Source organism: Eleutherodactylus coqui, chromosome 2 (assembly GCF_035609145.1).
Source record: "Eleutherodactylus coqui strain aEleCoq1 chromosome 2, aEleCoq1.hap1, whole genome shotgun sequence".
Taxonomy (NCBI): Eukaryota; Metazoa; Chordata; class Amphibia; order Anura; family Eleutherodactylidae; genus Eleutherodactylus; species Eleutherodactylus coqui.
Window position 1 is genome coordinate 307,911,232 of NC_089838.1, and position 21,499 is coordinate 307,932,730.

The following is a 21,499-nucleotide window of genomic DNA, read 5'->3' on the forward strand; positions in this document are numbered from 1 at the left end:
ACAAATTCTATCGGTCTTTTTTTTCCACCTAAATGAAGTACAATATGTGGCAAAAAAACAATGTCAGAATCGCTTGGATATGCAAAACCTTTCTGGTCTTTTTCCATGCTAAAGTGACACGTGTCAGATTTGCAAAATTTGGCCAGGTCATTAAGGCGCAAACAGGCTTGGTCACTAAGGGGTTTATAAGTCAGCGTGCCATCCCTGTGCAGGCGGTGGCAAATGCAGACGTGAAAACCGCCTGCGTGCATGAGCTCTAAGGGCTCCCACACTTGCGCTTGGTTAACGCGGCATTAATTTTAGCGCAAATGTCAATAGAACTTTCTAATGTTAAAAACAAAAATCGCAAAGCACAAACCAGTGATGCGTTTTTAACATTAGAAAGTCCCATTGACATTTGTGCTAACAAACACGCACGTCTGTGGTAGCCCTGCAGAGGCTGATATGCAAAGAGCAGCTTCCAGCAGTTTAGGCCGGCTTCTCATGGCGTAAGCACAATTGAGCACGCCATGCCATAGTGCAACTTTTTTGTACTATGAACACATTTTTTTTCCCCCACGTGTCAGGCGTATTTTACTTATTTTCTCTACCCTCAAAGCATATTCATATCCAAGCAGCAAACAAATGCACCGATTAAAATGGCTAATGGGTTCCAGATGTGTTTCTTTCAGTTGATTACGCAGCATTTCACGTTACTACTTGCGTATTCCACAAGCATTTGTGTACTTGCCCCTGACTTTTATGGGAACCTGTAATGCACAGGTGCACTCTTTTTGTGTGGCTGAAAATCAATGGGTTCTATCCACTGTGTATTGTGCGCACAAATACATCCATGCAAATGAGCCGTTAATGGCAAAAAAAAGTTGCTAATTTTTGTGCATTGCCATTTCGCACAAAACTTTGCAGAGCTTTTTAGCTCTGTAATGCTAAATTAGCTCTGTAATTCTGTGTGTAATGCCAGAAACCAGTATAAATTACAGCACAAATCTAGGCCAGCCCAGAGCCCACAGCTTTTCATACAAGTAAGATGAGATGCGACAAATTTATTAATAGGTATGTGTATCTTATTGCTCCTGCACACATGCGTTTTTCTTGCACGTTTTCTTCAGTCGATTGTCAATGGGACTTTCCAATGTTAAAACCGCATCACAAGTTGGTGCTTTGCAATTTTTGTGTGATGCGTTTTTAACATTAGAAAGTCCCATTGACAATCGGGTGAAAAAAATGCAGCGATATCACGTGAAAAAAAAAAAAAAACGAGCAAGAAAAACACAAGTGTGCAGGAGCCCTTAATCAGTTTGTCACGGTGCAAGAGGGAGAAATAGAGTGGCGGATGCAATGGCAGTCTTGATAAATGTGCCCCAATTCTGGTGTATGCCAATCAAGCTGCACAGCGCTGGGCTGGGAGCACAGGCCCTATTACAGGATGTCATGCGCTAAGGGCGCCTGCAGATGGCAGAGTGCGAGCTTGCAGCGGAATCGGACCCTGACGGCAGCTGCATTAGTGTAATTACGCTTCTTTACCTGTACTGTGGATGGACCCAGCGTCTCGCCGTCGGAGATGTGCAGTATACCTTTTTTTTTTTTCAAATGTTTATTCTTCCCACACCATCTCTAGACAAGGACGTGGAAACCGTGACCTGTCCGCAATATTTATTACAGACGGACCACGGATTGGATGGCTTTAATTGAGGCAGTCTGTGCGGACATAGCACGAAAATGGAGCATGCTGCGATTTTTCCTCCACTTGCAGAAATCACAATTGATTTCCACAAGTGTGTAGGTAAAAGCATTTTTCCTTAGCATGCAATGGATGCCATTTGCTGCGGATCTGCGATGCAGATGCCAACCGAAGATTCTGCAATGCAGACGCCTGTGGGCAGGCGGCCAAATGGAGTCAGTTTCTGGGAGTCTGGTCAGAAATATGCACAGCAGTAGCCCACTGAAGGTAGTCTTGTAGGGCTCTGGCAGCGCTCCTCCAGTCTTGATGCCCTTCTATGGCTTGTCTAGCTCTCCTCATCTAATGGCCCATATCCGGCTATATGCTCCATGCTACCGAGAGCGAGCTGGGAGAGACAGCAAACCTTCGAGTGACGGCATGTATGGATGTGCCATCCTGAAGGACCAGTACAACCTGACTGCACTGCAGGTAGTGCCGCGTGTACCAGTAGTGACAAGGATACCAGTAACAAAGGAACTAGAGTAGAATCATGAAGGAGAGCGGAATTGTTTCCACTCCCTTTTTTGGGGTGTCTTGCCGTTTCCTCTACGGCGCTCCTGTTGTCACTTTCATTTGCACCAAAGCGGGCGATATGGATTCCCAATAACTTCTGCTTCCTAACTGGACAGATGGACAGCCCTGCAGTGAAAGTAGCTTGGGGTTATACGAGGATGCTTAAGTGTTCCAAATTTTTTTTGGAGAAGTGTAAGATAGACATGCTGGCTTTTAATTGAAGGAAGAAACATTGGAAGTACATGCGCACATATGACATTTTATTCATCCTTATCTACTCAATGTAAACATATTTGTACAAAAAAAAAAACAAAACATAATGCTGCTATAGAAAATATCCGCCCTCATCATCCCTCTCCTCATCATATTTATTAGACGGAAAGTTATAAGAGGACTTTCTCCCGGGAATAAGAGAGTAGAAACGTTTCATAGGAACTTGCATGGTAACTGCTCCAATGTCACTATCAACTAAGAAGGGAACGTCTTTGTCACATCTGGTCCATTTAGGTTCACCAGGGCTCCAGTAGAACATTTGATCAGGTAGACAACTATCCCTATCATTTCCTCCCATGATGTAGATCCTATGTTTCCAAACTACTACTGCTGACAAGTTGACATTTTCCAGGAGGGGGGGTATTTTAGAGTGACAAATTCTTCCCATGTAATCCACACAAAAACTTCTAGATATATTTGGCTGCTCACTATACAATCGATAGGATTGATCACCACAAGGCGGGTATGCCCAACACTCTTGACGTCTGCAGCCATATCTTGCAATGACGTACAACGTCTCATCTAACACAACAGCAGCGGCGTCCAGTAACTTCACTGGAAGGTAAACCTTGCTCCATGTGTCAGAGGGTATATCATAAATGAGAAATCCCTGATAGTATGAGAATTGATTAACAGAGCCAGTCTTTCCACCAATGAGAAACAGCCTTCCTTTAAACTCTGCCGATGTAAAACTGAACAACGGCACCGGCATAGAAGAGACAGCAGTCCAAGAGTTCTCCACCAGATTGAAACATTCAGCTGAACTAATTATTTCAGTATTCGAACATCCCCCAAACACATATAGAACTTGTCTGTAATGTAGGAGACCATGTCTATGTCTGGGAATAGCCATTGAGGGCAATTCCTTCCACTCATTTTTTATCGAATCATATGCATGCAGTAGATTGGAAACTGGATGGTCGTCAGCTTGACCTCCAGATACATACAAGATGTTGCCTACAGCTATAAGTCCGGATCCATATGTAGTGCTGATAAATGGAAGCTTTTCCCAGGAGTCTGTAATTGGATCATATGAGTTTATAGGATAATGCTCTTCTTCAGAAATTATTTCATCTCTTTCCAACATATCCATGCACAAGATCCTGTCTTCAAACATTCCTTGACGCAAGTGGAATTCTGTGAAGGTTTGGGTTGGGTTTTCAGAAGGAATATCAATATTGACTTCCTTTAACTCATTTGGGATCATAAGTGGAAATCTGACAACCTGTATTAACTCTTCTGGAAGAGGGTTGCCTTTGTCAGATTGAAATTCCCACCACTGGCAAACAATGTTATAGATGGTGAACTCTGATGAAACCATCAACTGATCGGAAGAGAGGATTCTGGTTAACTCTGATAGCTCCAGGTCAGAGAAGGCCTCTTTTTCAGATAGAGTAGTCACATGCTGGCTAATGTAATGCATAGTTACATCCAGCAGGCTTTGGTCATTGTGACTAAGAGCCAATCTGTAGATCCATAGGCAGTTTTCACAGTCAGTATTTTTCATGAGGAACCTGAAATAAAGCCACAGAAGATACCAGGATTTATCATGTTGAATATGAAAACTTTAAAACCAGTATTTACATCCCCCCCCCCCCCCCCCCTCGCAAAATGTGTGAAATTTGATACATTTGCAGCTTTTATAATTTTTAATTTTGGCTAACAAAGTTTAAAGTAATAGAAAATGCAAAAAGCATACATTTAAAGCGACTCTCCCATTTTGGGATAAAATTCATGTGAAGGAGAGGGTTACATTACCTGCAGTTAATCTTCGCTGATGTCCCTCCGATCCTCCAGGTTTGGGCCCCGTTTTCCACCATCCAAGATGGCCGCAGCAATTTTCTAAATATCTAATGCACACTGCACTACTCTGATTGTGCAGTGCAGATCACATGAGCAACTGTGGCCAATCAGACAGCAAGCATAGTGCATTGGTATTCTAATGCTACCAATGCATGGTGGGGATTAGGTAGTCTGAAGATTGCGTCAGCCATCTTGGATGCCTAATAGCAGCTGCTAGAACTAGCAGATTAGATAGCTAGCAAAGAAGAACAATTGCAGGTAATATACCCCACTCCTCCTCCGGTCCCGGGACAGAATTTTATCCCAAAACTGGTGGGTTGCTTTAATGAAATCAGAAGTACACTAGCATGCATTGTGATCATAGGTCTATAATTGAAGAGAAACAGCTGTGTTCTTGAATTACTGATAGACACTAAGACACTGCAATGAGAATTCTATATGCACCATGGGCCAATAGTCAATTGGTCAATAAAGTCAATAAAGTATCTTTACTAGGTTAGCATAATGTCTCTCTGCTGTCCATCTCGGCTTGACACTCTGGCCTACACTGGTATATAAAGTAAAGTCTTGGGGTGCATTAAAGGAGGTATAGGGGCAAGGGACAAGAACATTATTCTTCCACTATATAGGCAGGGGTCCCAAACTCCAGTCCTCAGGGACCACCAACAGGTCATGTTTTCAGGATATCCTACGGTAAGAACACCTGTGGCAATGTCTGAGGCACTGACAATTACATCACCTGTGCAATACTGAAGAAATCCTGAAAACATGACCTGTTGGCGGTCCCTGAGGACTGGAGTTGGGGAACCCTGATATAAGGCACTTGTCAGGCCTCACATAGAATACTGTGTACAGAAAAGACATTGCAGTGCTTGAGGGCATTCCAACAAGGGCAACTAAATTAATAAATGGAACAGGAGAACTGGAATACCCAGAGAGGCATCAAAATTGGGATTATTCATCCTGGAAAAAAAAAAAAAAAGACTGTTATGAGGCGACCAAATAACTATGTATAAATACATAAGGGGACAATACAAGGATCTCTCTCATGATCTGTTTATACACAGGACTGCGACAGTAACTAGAGGGCATCCGCTATGTCTAGAGAAAAGAAGGTTTCATCAACAACACAGAAGGGGGTTCTTTACTGTAAGAGCAGTGAGACTGTGGAACTCTCTGCCTGAGGACAGTGGTGATGGCAAGATCCATAGAGGAATTTAAGAGGGGACTAGACGTCTTTCTAAAGCACTATGACATTGCAGGTTGTGAACATTAAATATTCAGAAGGGTTGTTGATTCGGAGGATCTTCTGACTGACAGACTGAGTTAGGAAGGAACTTTTCTCTGAAGAGTGTTGATCCAGGAATTATTCCGATTGTCATTATGAAGTCGGGAAGGAATTATTTCCCCCAAATGGGGAAAGTTGGCTTCTACCACTGGAGGTTTTTGACTTCCTCTGAATCAACATGGGATTGGGGGGGGACTGGATGGACATTTGTCTTTTTTCAGCCAAGCTTACCATGTTAATATGTAAAGGTGCGGGGATCTTGCCCTTTGTTAGCCAACAGGTCTGACAATTTGTACTTTATTTTAGATGGGAAATTTAATGAAAATGATGTTCTAATATGTTATAGTTACAAGTAAGATGATCGCATTGGTGAAGGCAGAAACTTTGCAGCTGATTGGACCTGTGGTTGGAAAGTCTGAGATTTCCAAAAAATAGAAATGTTAGTGGTTAATCTTTGTTTATATAGCACCAACATATTCTGCAACGCTTACAAGACAGGGGAAATAAAACAAGACCATGAAGTAATCAATTGATGGAAACAGTAGGGGTGAGGGTCCTGCTCCAACAAGCTAACATACTACAAATAGTGGGGGGATACAGAAGGTAAAGGGGCTGGAGATGTGCACGGTATAGTGATGTGGAGAGTCAAGGATACCCTCATAATTATATAGCGGAAGATAGTTTTGACTGTATATCTCCTTTGAGAAAAATGCCCCATAACCACATTCTGAACTATTATAGCACTCTGGCAGAAAACCACAAGGAGTCTTGGTGGTTCGGCCATAATACAAATATGAAATACATCCACATTAGGCCCGTGTGACATTGGCCATTTGCAGTCCCTACATAATCCAATTGGACACTAGAACAATAAACCATGTAGATAACCACGGTGAGCTTCAAAGATCCTCAAGATACTATTGTGGATAGAGGTTTCATGGCCCTTGTGTCTCCCCCATATTTAGAGTCATTGTAATTACATTTGACTGGACATAGTCGAACAGGAAACCTCATTTAGTGTGTATTTGACCAGGTTTACAGTTTTGTATGTACAGTCACTGATCATGCACATTACCTGCTACATAGATCCTGCAATGGCTCAATCTGCAAACGACTGGATACAGTAAACAGCTCTACCATGTTATCTATGCTGAATGTAACTTCACCAGTATATATAAAGTGCAGGATGACCTGCACGACTGACGAAGGGATATCCAGAAGAGAAACCTCTCCACTCGCCGACTCCTTCATTGGACAAACGAACAACGCTCGAAAGTAGGGACTGATGGATGAAAGGACAACTCTGTGGAACATAGAGAGTAAATGTCAGAGTGAATATCAGTATACATCCAGAACTATAAAAGGTGAAGTCTTGTATAGAGATGAGCGAGCACCAAAATGCTCGGGTGCTCGTTACTCGAGTCGAACTTTCAGTGATGCTCGAGAGTTTGTTTCGAGTAATAAACCCCATTGAAGTCAATGTGGGCTAAGGTTTTCATTTGTGAAAACCTGGGAAATTCAAGAAAGTGATGGGAACGACACAGAAACGGATAGGGCAGGTGAGGGGCTACATCTCAAGTTCCCAGGTCCCATTATTAAGCCACAATAGTGGCAAGAGTGAGGCCCCCTTCCCCCCCCCCGCACTGTCAGCGTAAAGATCGTTCTCCTCTGCCACAGCTGTAACAGCTGTGGCAGAGAACAATGTTAGCCCATTGAATTCAATGGAGCCGGCAATACAGCAATGGGCTGCCGGCGATCGCGGGATAAATTGTCGGGAAGGGCTTAAATATATAAGCCCTTCCCTGCAATTCGTCCAGAAATGTGTAAAAAAAAAAAAATTATATTATATATATATATATATATATATATATATATATATATATATATATATATATATATATATATATACACACATATATACACACTCTCCTGGTCCCGGCAGACGAAGTTCAGCGCGGCCGGCTGCAGTCCTCCTGAACTGCTCTGAACAGCTGTGAGTAGTATTCAGCAGCCGGGGATTAAAATCCCCGCCTGCTGAATGAGCTGCCCTGATTGGTCACAGCCTGACCAATCAGAGGCAGATCTCACTCACACCCATTCATGAATTCATAAATGAGATAAAAGGGAAAAAAACCTCAGCGCTCGCACCGTAGAATAGGTAGAAATAGAGTATACTGAAGAGATTAAGGTTATATCACTTACTTCAGGGAGGCGCCTTTAGGGTAGGCGCCTCCTAATCCAAATAGGCGTATCAAATATGGTGCCGATCAACAATGGTGAACAGGTTCCACGATTTTAATAAAATAGAATAAAATATAATACACAACGCGTTTCGGCCGCACGGCCTTTTTCAAGTGACACTTGAAAAAGGCCGTGCGGCCGAAACGCGTTGTGTATTATATTTTATTCTATTTTATTAAAATCGTGGAACCTGTTCACCATTGTTGATCGGCACCATATTTGATACGCCTATTTGGATTAGGAGGCGCCTACCCTAAAGGCGCCTCCCTGAAGTAAGTGATATAACCTTAATCTCTTCAGTATACTCTATTTCTACCTATTCTACGGTGCGAGCGCTGAGGTTTTTTTCCCTTTTATCTCATTTATATCTTCCTCCTTCATGCCATGATCGGAGTTTCCCTCTAGCTGCTCTCTCTTATGAGATTGTTTACAGCACCTAGGAATATTCGTCTTTACCTGGCAATCAAGACCCCTCACCTACTACATTTTTCAGTATCCTTCCAGTGAGCGCCAAATCCTTACTCATCACTATTCATGAATTCATGAATGGGTGAGTGAGTGCTGCCTCTGATTGGCTCAGGGGCAGCTCTCAGCTGAATCTCATTCAGCTGAATGTCATTCAGCTGACAGCTGTCCCTGAGCCAATCAGAGGCAGCACTCACCCAGTCATGAATGGGTGTGAGTGAGACCTGCCTCTGATTGGCTCAGCGCTGAGCCAATCGGGGGCAGGTCTCACTCACACCCCCTTCACACCCACTGCAGGCCGGCCGCGCTGAACTCCGTCTGCCAGGACAAGGTGAGTATATATATATTTTTTTATTTTTACACATTTCTGGATGAATTGCAGGGAAGGGCTTATATATTTAAGCCCTTCCCGACAATTCATCCCGCGATTGCCGGCAGCCCATTGCTTTCCATGGAGCCGGCTGTATTGCCGGCTCCATTGAATTCAATGGTCAGTGCTCGTTTAATTGAGACGAGTACCGCATCAAGCTCGGACGAGTATGCTTGCTCATCTCTAGTCTTGTACTTAACCTGGATTTAAAAAAAAAACAAAAACTGCTGCTTTCCTAGGTCTTCCAATATAACAGATATTCACAAAAAACAAATTTACGCATTTCAAATCACGCACTATTCTTACTCACAGCCTAAGCTGGCCATACACTTCAGTTGGATGTTTGGCCCACAGTTATTTCTCCCGCCCACCCCCATACTCTAAAAGGTGGTGTCACACCTGCACGCAGGGTTCCGCTTTCCTACTCCATTCGGGGAACAGGAACGAGGAATTCCCACTGCTGAACGGCTCTGTCTCAGGACGCAACCTAATAGACCCCATTGACTATAATTGTTCCCGTTCAGTTTCTGCTTAGATACCTGGTATTTTGCAAAAAACAAAAGTTTGTAGCTAACAACCTCTTCTTTCTCCATCCCACTTCAATGGTCGGTTTAATACCCAGCCTCCAAGGCAAAATCGTGTAATCCTCCACGATATTCACACAGAATAAATTCAAAAAAGTTTAAGCCATCGGTGGTGTGAATTAGTTAAGCCTTTGTTGAAGAGTGTCACGAAATTGTTACGGGAGGGACATGTTTCGGTCTAAACAGACCTTGGTCACCCTCATCTTTTAATTGTCGTCACTGGGACAGGTGGGGTCCTTTAAATGAAATACAATTTCACTGTGAAAGTACCCCAGAAATATTAGATTAGATAATCTGTTCTATTATTAAAATATAAAACTTATTATAGGACTTTATTTAAAATACACTAAATCACACCACCAAATGGCCCAGCACACATCAGAAAACTAGACGAACATAAACATACAAACACCCAAAGAACATACAGGACAGGGGATAGGTATATCACCTTATCGTGGTGATCCGCTATACCGATGTTAATTACCGTTCCCTTAATAGATTTACAGGTACGGTTATATTACTATTTATACAGTGGTAATAACGGTATAAATCTTATTTCAGAAGGCTAAGGATGATAGACAAATAATATTTAATCGACGCGTTTCTACGGCCCTGATGTAATAAGTGAGCCGATTCATCAGGATCAAGACAAATAGCCTCTGTCTTTGGTACTCAAATGCCCCAAATGAAAAATGGTTCGTAGGGCTTATAACACTTATATGTAGTTAGTTCGTGATTATTTCTATTGTCCTTCTAGAGGTACAGGTGGTCGGCGCCTGCGACCGATAATACCACTGATTCATACTGTATTTAACATAGTGGTATATTTGCCTGGGCACAGAATTGCCTGAGGTGTTTCTAGTACTTGTGATGGAGTAGTTCAGAGGGTTAAGGAGTGTAACTCAATTATATGGGGATATCCCCTCTTTTTGCGATCAGAGCCGATGTTGGCACTTGCATCAAATATGTGGATGATGTGGTATTTGATGCTTATACACACATCTCCAAAGTGTTTATGCCCAATGGCTAAAGATCGCACTGTTTAATGTATCAGTGTAAGAGTGCTCTGTTTTTAGGCTAGGAGGACTGATAGTCATCAGAGCATCCACTTAAGATAGTACAGATAAAGCCCTGAGAAATTCAGATAACATATGTCTCAGTTTTGGGCAATCTGTGCTTATCTAGTTGGAAGTCCGGACGTGCATTCACGCCCAAGAGTTGGTAGAAACTATACTTGATTGTAGCCTCCAGCAAGAGCCCTGCACTCCTCAAACACCTCTATGTCTGCACTTCACAGCGTCTTAGCCCATACTGACATCCCTGATGTCATCATCTTTTAATTGATTTTAAATTGCACAAACTTTATTAAGGAGACACAGTTTTCCATGAAGATCAGGGTGACCAAGGTCTGTTTAGTCCTAAATGTGTCCCTCCCGTAACAGGTCGTGACACTCTTCAACAAAGGCTTAACTAATTCACACCACCTGGTACTTTGAACTGGATCTGCGAGTCAACCTCTGACCAGACGTTCCAACACAGATGTAAAACTGGTCTTGTATGATCAGCTTGGCCGAGCATGCATGTCTACTGTGTGGGAAGAGTGGAGTAAGCCGCTACCATACATCTCTGATGGTGGCTTATCTGCCCAAGAACACAATGATTGTACATGAAATCCAAGTGCAATGGCAGACACTGAAACGGTTTATGGGACCTTTGACTCTCTGCAGTTTGTTGGCAGGTTCTCACACTTATGGGTATAGGGCTTCATGTTTTTTTCCCTGTACTAGATTTCTAATGTATTAAAGCTCTTTGGGGAAGGAAAAAACATTTTTCTGCCAACCATTATTTTATTTTTCCATTGACAGAGCTGTGTGAGAGCTCATCCCGTTTCAGAGAAAGAATTTCAATAAAAAGCGATCAAAAAGTCAAACGAACTCCAAGAAACTACGGGACATCTTCTATTTTCTAGGAGCTCATTTGACTTTCTGATAGCTTTTGATTGAAATTCTTTCTTAGAGACGGGATGACCAGGAGAGCGCAGTGCTGGCATTGTGCATTTTTTCTGACAATGTTCACCATCCGGGATAAATACTACATTACTTTGATAGACTGGACTTTCACGGACGCAGCCATACCAAATACATTTAAAATTGAAACAAAAAAAATTCTAAATATTGGAAAAGGTTGATTGTTATTTTAAGATGCATTACTTTTTGTTTTTACTAACTAGGTTAGCCTATAATTTGGCGCAAGCAGCATGAATTAATAACCCCTTTCTGTCTGGCTGGTCAAAACATGTCAGCACCTCCATTTATTTGTCACCATGACAGAAAGGAAAACCCTGTGTGTCAACAAGCCTATCACCGAGGGAATCACTAAAATATAACTTTTATTAGGTAAAGATAAACATAAAAATGTATAAAAGGCGTGGACTCTTATTCCAGTTACACTCCTACTGGACAAGTAGATATTCTAACAGTAGTAAGTCCATATAAGTATATACCAGATGATGCGCTAAGTTCTAACTCCACAACCACAATGACCCCATCTATATTGTTGGTGCATGGGTCGAGATATATATTATGGTTGTGTACAGCTCCACGTGTATAAATGGCCACAAGGGCTAACAAAGCACAATGTAGGTTATATTTATTGTATTTATACGTTGGAGCCGATAAATGGGTAAAGGCCAGAATAATAAATGTAACCCCCGTCTGGCAGAGTATTGAGGCATATATTAATGCCCAGGAAATATAGCATCAATCAGGTATATACTATGTGGTATATCCCCTATTATGGTGGATTATACCCTGATGCGATAACCAGCTATAGTAAACACGGTCACTAATTTCATCTATATAGTGACTCGCTTGACTGACGTCATTTAGCGTGTTTATCTAGTTTATATAAAAGCTGGCAAATAGACTGCAGCGCTGAGTGGTCTGTAACTCGGAGTTAAATGGTGCAAGGACATATTACAGCACCAAACGTTCCTTTTATTTTACCACATTCCCATTAGGGACAGACACAGCGGACAGTCTTAGACCAGGGTCATTAACTCATAAGACCCTGTCCATGTGACAGGGTCTTATGAGTGAATGACCCTGGTCTAAGACTGTCCGCTGTGTCTGTCCCTAATGGGAATGTGGTAAAATAAAAGGAACGTTTGGTGCTGTAATATGTCCTTGCACCATTTAACTCCGAGTTACAGACCACTCAGCGCTGCAGTCTATTTGCCAGCTTTTATATAAACTAGATAAACACGCTAAATGACGTCAGTCAAGCGGGTCACTATATAGATGAAATTAGTGACCGTGTTTACTATAGCTGGTTATCGCATCAGGGTATAATCCACCATAATAGGGGATATACCACATAGTATATACCTGATTGATGCTATATTTCCTGGGCATTAATATATGCCTCAATACTCTGCCAGACGGGGGTTACATTTATTATTCTGGCCTTTACCCATTTATCGGCTCCAACGTATAAATACAATAAATATAACCTACATTGTGCTTTGTTAGCCCTTGTGGCCATTTATACACGTGGAGCTGTACACAACCATAATATATATCTCGACCCATGCACCAACAATATAGATGGGGTCATTGTGGTTGTGGAGTTAGAACTTAGCGCATCATCTGGTATATACTTATATGGACTTACTACTGTTAGAATATCTACTTGTCCAGTAGGAGTGTAACTGGAATAAGAGTCCACGCCTTTTATACATTTTTATGTTTATCTTTACCTAATAAAAGTTATATTTTAGTGATTCCCTCGGTGATAAGCACCTCCATTTAATATTATAGCAACTACTAGAAACTTCCTGTTTGCAGCGGCCAATATTCCTGCAGAACGGTTTTATCACCTGGTGGAATCGACGCCATGATGAACTGCTGCGGTGCAGAAGGCCAAAGGAAGCCCGATGCACCACTAGATGGGGTCTCTAATAATTTGGCCTTTCAATGCATTTGTCAGTTCTGGTATTTTTCCCTCCACATGTGCATTGTGAAGATCAGTACTTACTTGTGACATAGGAACCTTTTATCAGCCGTCACTATAGTGGCATCACATAGGATTTCTGACAGGTAGAATTCTCGCAGTCCTGATACATCAATTAATATAGAAAGAAAGGAAAATCACATAAAGCAGCATTAACATAGCAGGCCTCATTTATCAGGACTGTAGCAGTAAGACTGTTCTTGTTGCCCATAGCAACCAATCAAAGCTCAGCTTACATGTCTTAAACAACTCTGGAAACATGAAAGCTGAACTTTGATTGGTTGCTATGGGCAACGGTGTTAACGCCTTAGTAACAGCCAAAAGTGCTGGAGTGCCGGCCCGCATATGCACAGTCGAGAGGTTGCTGCGCTGTCGCTACGGTGATGACGCGACTCCTGCGGCCATTCTGCAATGATGATTGCAGAATGGCCACGGGACGGACAGCTTCCATTGGCTTCAATGGATGCCGGCCGTGTGTAGCTCGCACAAAATCGCAGCATGCTGTGATTTCTCCCCCACGAGTGGAAAATTGCAATCGATTTCCGCTTGTGGGCAGGAAATTGCGTGTTCTCATAGTATGTTTTCCGCTGGATTTGCTGTAGAATCCGGAGGTGGAATCCCGCTTCAGATTTCGCAATGCAAATCCGCTGGTGTGCAGTAGGCCTTAATTGTATAAAATACAAAAACATTAAAAAACAAAAACATGTAACATAATAAGCATTACCGCACTCGTAATAACTCAGACAATAAAAATAGGTCGCTAATTATTGTGCATGGTGAAAGCTGTAAAAGTAAATTTTAAAAAAATGATGCCAGAGTTGCTATTTTTCCTTTGTTCGCCACCAAAAAAAATCAGAATGAAAAGGTAATTCAAAAGTCACATGTACCTCACTCAAACGGTTACCAACTAGAACTACAACTCTTCCAGCAGACAAGCCCTCACACACAACACCACTGCGTGAAAAGTGAAAAATAAAAAGGTTATGGGTCTTAGAAGACGTTGGTGAAGTCAAATGCTCTTTAAAAAGGGTGTTTTAACGCGCTGAAGTAGTAAAAAAAAAAAAAATGTAAAAAATAAAAACAGTTCTATAAATTTGGCCTCACAGTAATCGTGCCGATCCAGGTAAGAAAGTTATGTTATTTTTACTGAACGGTGAACGCCATAAAAACAAATAAAACCCCAAACCAATGGCAGAATTCCTGGGGAGGGATTGCATTTACACACAAAAAAAAAGTAATAAAAAGTTCTACAACACATTATATGTACCCCAGAATTCTGCTATTAAAATGTCCTAAAAAAAATAAAAAATAGGCGGTCATACGTAGCGTCAACGAGTTATGGCTCTTGCAATGTGACAATTAGAAGAGGGGGGGGGGGGGAATAAAAAAATCGCTTGGCCCTTAAAGTAAAAATAAGGCTGGTCACTAAGAGGTTAATCTTGGTACAAGAAGCTCAACACATCAAAACACAAGGAAAACAGAAGGCAGAAGAGCAGAAAGATTGAAGACCTTCCTCTCACCAAGAGAAAACCTGGCCAGGTAGGAATGTCCTCTAAGCTCAGTTATTAGAGCTTCTATCATCTAGTCTTGGTAACTTACCACTCATGATGCTTTTCCCCACAAAGTCATGCTTGTCCCCATAGTCCTCAATATGGGGCATGTTGCAGGTTGTCGTTTGTGAAATCTTCAAAAATCTACAAAAAGTATGAATAAGGCTGGGATCACACGGGACATATTTACCACAGAATGTCCGCACAGACATTCCACCCGCAGCTTTTTATCCCGGCCAGCAAAGTGAACGAGATTTGTAGAAATCTCGTCCACCCGCTGTGCTGATCCATTGCGGCCAAACTGCGCTGAAATTGATGTGCCACGCGGAAGTCAAAGACGCGGCACGTCAATTCTTTCGATGTTTCCGTAGTGGCCTCTCTATGGGGAGAGATGGCCGCAGCAGAATGCAGGTGGCAAAGCCGCTCCAAAATCTGTGGTGGAAGGCTGCAGGCTTTGAAGCTGCATTTCTCCCACAGAAATCTCGCAGTATTTCCGTGAGGTCATTCTGCAAGATTTTGGTCCCATGTGACCTCAGCCTTAGGCCTCCTTCACACGGGCGACAAAGTCAAGCTGCTATAATGCTACAAATCGCATGTATGTGAAGCCACGCTTTCCTATGGGTTCCTTCACACATGCGATGTTTTGTAGCATGCAACATCCCAACACAAAAACCTCACAAGGAAATCCTACTGTCAAAGCTATAATCTAAGCCCTAGTTGCAGAAAGAAAATTAAAAAGACATACATCACCTTAGAAGCGCTCTCCGCCGCAGCTTCTCCCCAGGTCCCAGCACTGCTTCTCTTCTTCATTTTCTGACTGGGGGTTGAAAAATCCTTGCCTTCTGGAAGCGCTGGCTGTGATTGGCTGACGCTTAGCCAATCACAGCAAGTGCACGATGAATAGCAGTGATTGAACCAATCACAGCCATTCATCAAGCACTGGCTGCGATTGGCTAAGCGGCAGCCAGTCACAGCCAGCGGTTCCAGAAGCTGAGGATTTTTCAATCCCCGGCCAGAAGATGAAGATTATCAGTGCCGGGACCCGGGGAGAAGCTGCTGCGGCGCCCCAGACAGCGCGGGAGAGGTGATGTATACTTTTTTTCTCCCCCCCCCCCCCTCCCCCCCCTTCAGTTACAGCTTATTTTATGGGTAGGGTTTCTATTTAAAGCCACACTCCGAAAATCCTTGCTTGTGATGCTACAAAGTTGCGCTACAAAAATCACCATATTTCCACGAGAAGATGCAGCGATATCTCTGCGATTTTTTTGTGGCAATGCCGTGTCGCTCGTGTAAAGGAGGCCTTAAAGTTAATTTCCAGAAGAATTTGACCGTAGTTGGAAAACGTCTATTATGTTGAGAAAATTAAAATACCCTTAAACTCTAAAAGGTGGCCAACTTCTCAGATAGTTGTAGACCAAATCTCATTGAGCTTTCTGTTATCTTTCCAGACTCCTTCACACTCCTCCCCATAATCACACAGGGGCAGATTTAGGCCTCATTTACACACGTGAATGCAATTTTGGTCAGTGAAAAACGCACCATTTTCACTGTGTGTGTATGTAGAGGAGAGGATCAAAGTAATGCACAAAAATAAAAGGGTAAAAAAAAATTAAAGGGGTTGTCCCGAGGCAGCAAGTGGGTCTATACACTTCTGTATGGCCATAATAATGCACTTTGTAATATACATTGTGCATTAATTATGAGCCATACAGAAGTTATAAAAAGTTTTTTACTTACCTGCTCCGTTGCTAGCGTCCTCGTTCCCATGGAGCCGACTAATTTTTGGCCTCCGATGGCCAAATTAGCCGCGCTTGCGCAGTCCGGGTCTTCAGCAGTCTTCTATGGAGCCGCTCGTGCCAGAGAGCGGCTCCGTGTAGCTCCGCCCCGTCACGTGCCGATTCCAGCCAATCAGGAGGCTGGAATCGGCAGTGGACCGCACAGAAGAGCTGCGGTCCACGAAGGTAGAAGATCCCGGCGGCCATCTTCAGCGGTAAGTATTGAAGTCACCGGACCGCCGGGATTCAGGTAAGCGCTGTGCGGGTGGTTTTTTTAACCCCTGCATCGGGGTTGTCTCGCGCCGAACGGGGGGGGGGGGGTTTAAAAAAAAAAAAACCCGTTTCGGCGCGGGACATCTCCTTTAAGATTCAATTTGTTATGCTTTTATTCAACACACACACACACACGCACACACGCACACACGCACACACGCACACACGCACACACGCACACACGCACACACGCACACACGCACACACGCACACACGCACACACGCACACACACTCACACGCGCACACACTCACACGCGCACACACTCACACGCACACACGCACACACGCACACACGCACACACGCACACACGCACACACGCACACACGCACACACGCACACACGCACACACGCACACACGCACGCACACACGCACACACGCGCGCACGCACGCACGCACACGCGCGCGCACGCGCGCACGCACGCACACACGCACACACGCACACGCGCGCACGCGCGCACGCACACACGCACACGCGCGCACGCACGCACGCACGCACGCACGCACACACGCACACACGCACACACGCACACACGCACGCACGCACGCACGCACGCACGCACGCACGCACGCACGCACGCACACGCTTTTTATCCTGCACAGCAAAAAGCATAAAAAACCACTAAACACTAGAGATGAGCGAGCCAACCCGGCCACGCCCCTTTTTTGCCCGAAAAAAAAGTTGTGTGCCCCAAAATGGTACCAATAAAAACCGCAGTTCATCTCGCAAAAAATAAGCCCTTACCGAGCTCCATACATGAAAAAAATGTTTTAAAAAGTTACAGGACTTTAAATGCAGCGATTTAGAAAAAAAAAAATCCCCCAAACAATTCACACAAGAGGAAAAACCTAAAAAAAATAAAAAATAAAAAATTTGGTATCGTTGTAATCGTACCGACCTGCTTAAAAAATGGAGTGCGTCATTTATGCTGCATGATTAACGCTTAAAAAAAGAATTAACCCTTTCCAATCCAATGTCGGGCCTGCCCCAACATCATCATTTTCCTCCACAACTCCGATGTCGGGGCAGGCCCGACACTGCAGTGCAGGAGTGCATCTGCACCCGATCGGCAGACACACTCCTGCACTGGTCCTCATCGAGGACCCCCGAGGAGAAGGCAGAAAGGGTTTTTAACCTTTTCTGCCTTCTCCTTTACACATTACATAGCGCTCAATTAGCGCTATGTAATGCAGGAGATTCCGCCCGGCGACCATGTGACTGCCGGTGTTACCTGACCCCCAGTGGTCACATGAACTCCGAGCCGGGAGCCTGCACCGTGGGGGAAGGGGGGGGGGGGGGGGGCGCCTGCTTACCTGACCAGCGTCTTGCGCATTCTCCTTATGTCTCCCGGCCCGGCGATCATGTGACCGCCATGTGCGACCTGACCCCAGCGGTCACATGATCGCCGAGCCGGGAGGCAGAGGAAGAATGCGGAAGACGCCTGACAGGTAAGCAGGTCCCTCCACGGTGCAGTGAGCACCTGCACCCTCCTGAACTCTGTCAGTTCAGGAGGGTGCAGGGAAAATTTATTTTTTCTCACCCATTTTCCCCAGCTCTAATTTATTTGGAGCTGGGGAGAATGGGTGAGAAAAAATAAATGGATTGGAAAGGGTTAAAAAAAAAAAAAAAATCTATGGCAGAATTGATGCGTTTTCTGTCCCTGCAATCATAAAAAAAAATAATAAGTTTTACAATATAGTCAATGTACCCAAAAATGGCAACGCTAAAAATTACAGTTTACCGCACAAAAAAAAACAAGCCCTTATACGGCCGCGTCGATGGAAAAATACGGAAGTTATGGCTTTTGAAAAAAGGAGATTAAAACCTGCCAAAAAAAAAAAATTATAAAAATTGCTGCGTCCTTAAGCCCAAAATAAGCCGTGTCCTTAGGCCCCCTGTCCACGGGCATTGCGGTATCCCACTGTGTTTCTCCGCCGCGGGAGCCACAGACGGCTCTCCGCTGTCAGCCTGACAGATAGGCTGACCGCGGAGAATCGCAGGCTATTCCCTGCATGCTGCGAATTGCCGTCTGCGAGCGGAGGATCACAATGATTCTCCACTCATGGACAGGGGGCGGCGCTTTACATAGCAATGCTATGGAGAGCTTTAAACGGCGTGATTCGCTGGCGATATCACATTTATGGACAGGGGGTCTTAAGGGGTTAAAGAGCCTCTATGTGTGAGATCTGGGCTGAGGCTCACCGGTGTCAGTTTCTGCTCACTGGCCAAGAACAGACTATCAGGCAGCATATAGGGGGGCAAATACTTTAATCTGCATATCCTAATGGAAGTATAAGATTTAAGGAACTAGCAACCAATCACAAGTAGCCGCCCCTCCCCCCCTCCAGGTGCGCACAGAAACCATCTGGAATTAGTGTAAATATCTCTAATTCAAATACCTGTCGTAACATGGTCCAGAATACAGCCCGGAGCAAACGGCGTCCACTGTCACCAACTGCGCGTGCGCGAGAATACAGGGGCAGTACGTAACCTCCATTGAGAACTACGCCCCCTCTCCACTCAGCCGCGCATACGCGGGAATCCAAAAGAGTTCCCGGGAGCAAATATTTATATGCCACAGCACTTCTACTCGACCCAACCCAAACAACCAATCACTGCGAATCAGCCACCCATACAACCAATCACTGCGAATCAGCCACCCATACAACCAATCACTGCGAATCAGCCACCCATACAACCAATCACTGCGAATCAGCCACCCAAACAACCAATCACTGTGAATCAGCCATTCCAAACAACCAATCAGGTTGCGAATCGAGTAGAAGTGCTGTGGAATATAATAATATGTTCCCGCGGAGCATATATTCCCTTTACTCCCCACTTATGCACTATAGCAACCTCTGCAGCTTACCGAGGCTCCCTGCGCTCTGGTGACTGCCACTGGGGGCTCTGTACGTGCTTCTCGTGCACTCTCTCTTCTCTGTATCCTCGTGCACATCTCAAGGGGTTGTGGGTGATTTTTTTTTTTTTGGGGGGGGGCGGCGGCAGTGTCCCAAACAACCAATCAGGTTGCTATAGTGGATAAGTGTGGAGTAAAAGGAATATATGCCCTGCGGGCTCCAGCAGCTAGCGCTCCATGGCAGCCCTGGACTACATCTCCACGGGCTCTGCACCTCAGTCAGTTGTGCTGTAAGCAGGATTCCGTGTGCATGTATGACCCAGGTGTGAATGTGTCCCTTTGTGTGATAACAGGGTTGTACTCATATCCCCTCATTGATAAGATATGGGGTCACACGTGCATGGGAAAAAGTCATGTTTAAAGCCGCACACATAGATATTATAGTGGCATAAAACCTCCCATCCACCAAACAAACCAGTTCTAATGTTCTAAACCCATCCATCATTATTACCGTCTAACCAGATATTAGAGGTATTATTGTACCTTGTCACCACTGGAAGTTAGGGGTGGTGACAAGGTAGCAGCTGTCAAAGAATGTAGCAGCGCCCCCAGCTTCTGATTGGGGGGAGACACGTTACTAAATTCAAGGAGGGCAGGAGGACAGCGCCGAGGCAGGGAGCTGGCGCCGGAGGACACTGACCACTGCTATTCAGCAACGGCATGAAGACAGCGCCGATTCTGCCACTGCATAAAGACAGGGCCATGGCGGGGAGGGCCAGCACACACAGAGACGTCGAATACATAGGGAGGACGACCGCGGCAACACTCTGAGCGGCGGGTGAGGCAGAAGCGGCAGCTGAGCCACAGCAACACCGCACCCCATGAGTGAGTGGCCAGGGCAATTGGTGGCAGCTACGGAGCTCACAGGCAGCACAGCGGCTGCAAATAAATGCTAGAATGGAGCACTGAGGGAGCGCAGGGCCAGCTGCAGCATTTGTACTGCTTTTGCCATGGCCTGGATGGTTAGGGTTACGGGTTAGTTTTGCTATTAGGCTTTCATTATTAGCTGTTAAGGCTTCTGCAGTTACAGCTAATATTTAAAGCCTAATAGGAAAGCTACCGTGTTTCCCTGAAAATAGGTCCTACGCCGATAGTAAGACCTATCGGGTTTTCGGGGGAGGCTTGAAATATAAGGCCTCCCCTGAAAGAGGACCTAGCGGAGGTGCCCCAAAAATAAAAAAAAATCAATACTCACCTGGTCCACGGCATCCCAATGGTCTCCGGCAGCGCTGCGGCAAATGGCCGAGTCCTCTTTGAATTACCCGTCACCAGCAGAGCGAGCCCTGTGATTGGCTAATCTCAGTGCCATCTGCCAATCACAGCCGACGCTTGATGAGCCAATCACAGCCATTCAGTGGATGACATCACTGAATGGCTGTAATTGGCTCATCGAGCGCCGGCTGCGATTGGCTGCTGGTGCTGTGATTAGCCAATAACAGCGCCCGCTTTGCTGTAAGTGGGGTATTCAAAGCCCCGTCACCAGAAAGAAGTTGAGTAGGCAGACAGGGAGGACACTTGCCACAGCGCCGCCGGAGACCATTCGGATGCTGTAGACCAGGCAAGAACCCCCCCCGCACCCCTCCGAAAATAAGACACTGTGCCCTTTTGGGGGCAAAAAATAATGTAATACAGTGTCGGAGAAACACGATAATCTTTAATCCTAACCATCCAGGCCATGGCAAAAGCAGTACAGATGCTGCAGCTAGGACCTT

General features: G+C 44.6%; 1 protein-coding gene across 1 annotated transcript; it reads right to left on the minus strand.

The window, feature by feature from the left end:
• Window positions 1–2,558: 2,558 nt before the first annotated feature.
• On the minus strand, window positions 2,559–19,321 carry LOC136610856 (kelch-like protein 24). Its single transcript, XM_066590055.1, has 5 exons — window positions 19,267–19,321; window positions 14,868–14,962; window positions 13,293–13,371; window positions 6,673–6,900; window positions 2,559–4,020 (listed from the first exon to the last, which is right to left on the minus strand). Exons 2-5 carry the CDS (start codon window positions 14,926–14,928, stop codon window positions 2,559–2,561), a joined length of 1,830 nt encoding a protein of 609 aa, XP_066446152.1. The 5' UTR covers window positions 14,929–14,962; window positions 19,267–19,321.
• Window positions 19,322–21,499: the final 2,178 nt, after the last annotated feature.

Excerpts from the sequence above, each read along its gene's own strand:
- LOC136610856 (XM_066590055.1), bottom strand. The coding sequence starts at position 14,928 with ATGCCCCATATTGAGGACTATGGGGACAAGCATGACTTTGTGGGGAAA. Across the intron at positions 13,372-14,867 it reads GGGGAAAAGCATCATGAGTG|GACTGCGAGAATTCTACCTG; the intron begins GTAAGTTACCAA and ends TTGATGTATCAG. Across the intron at positions 4,021-6,672 it reads TTGCAGGATCTATGTAGCAG|GTTCCTCATGAAAAATACTG; the intron begins GTAATGTGCATG and ends GCTTTATTTCAG.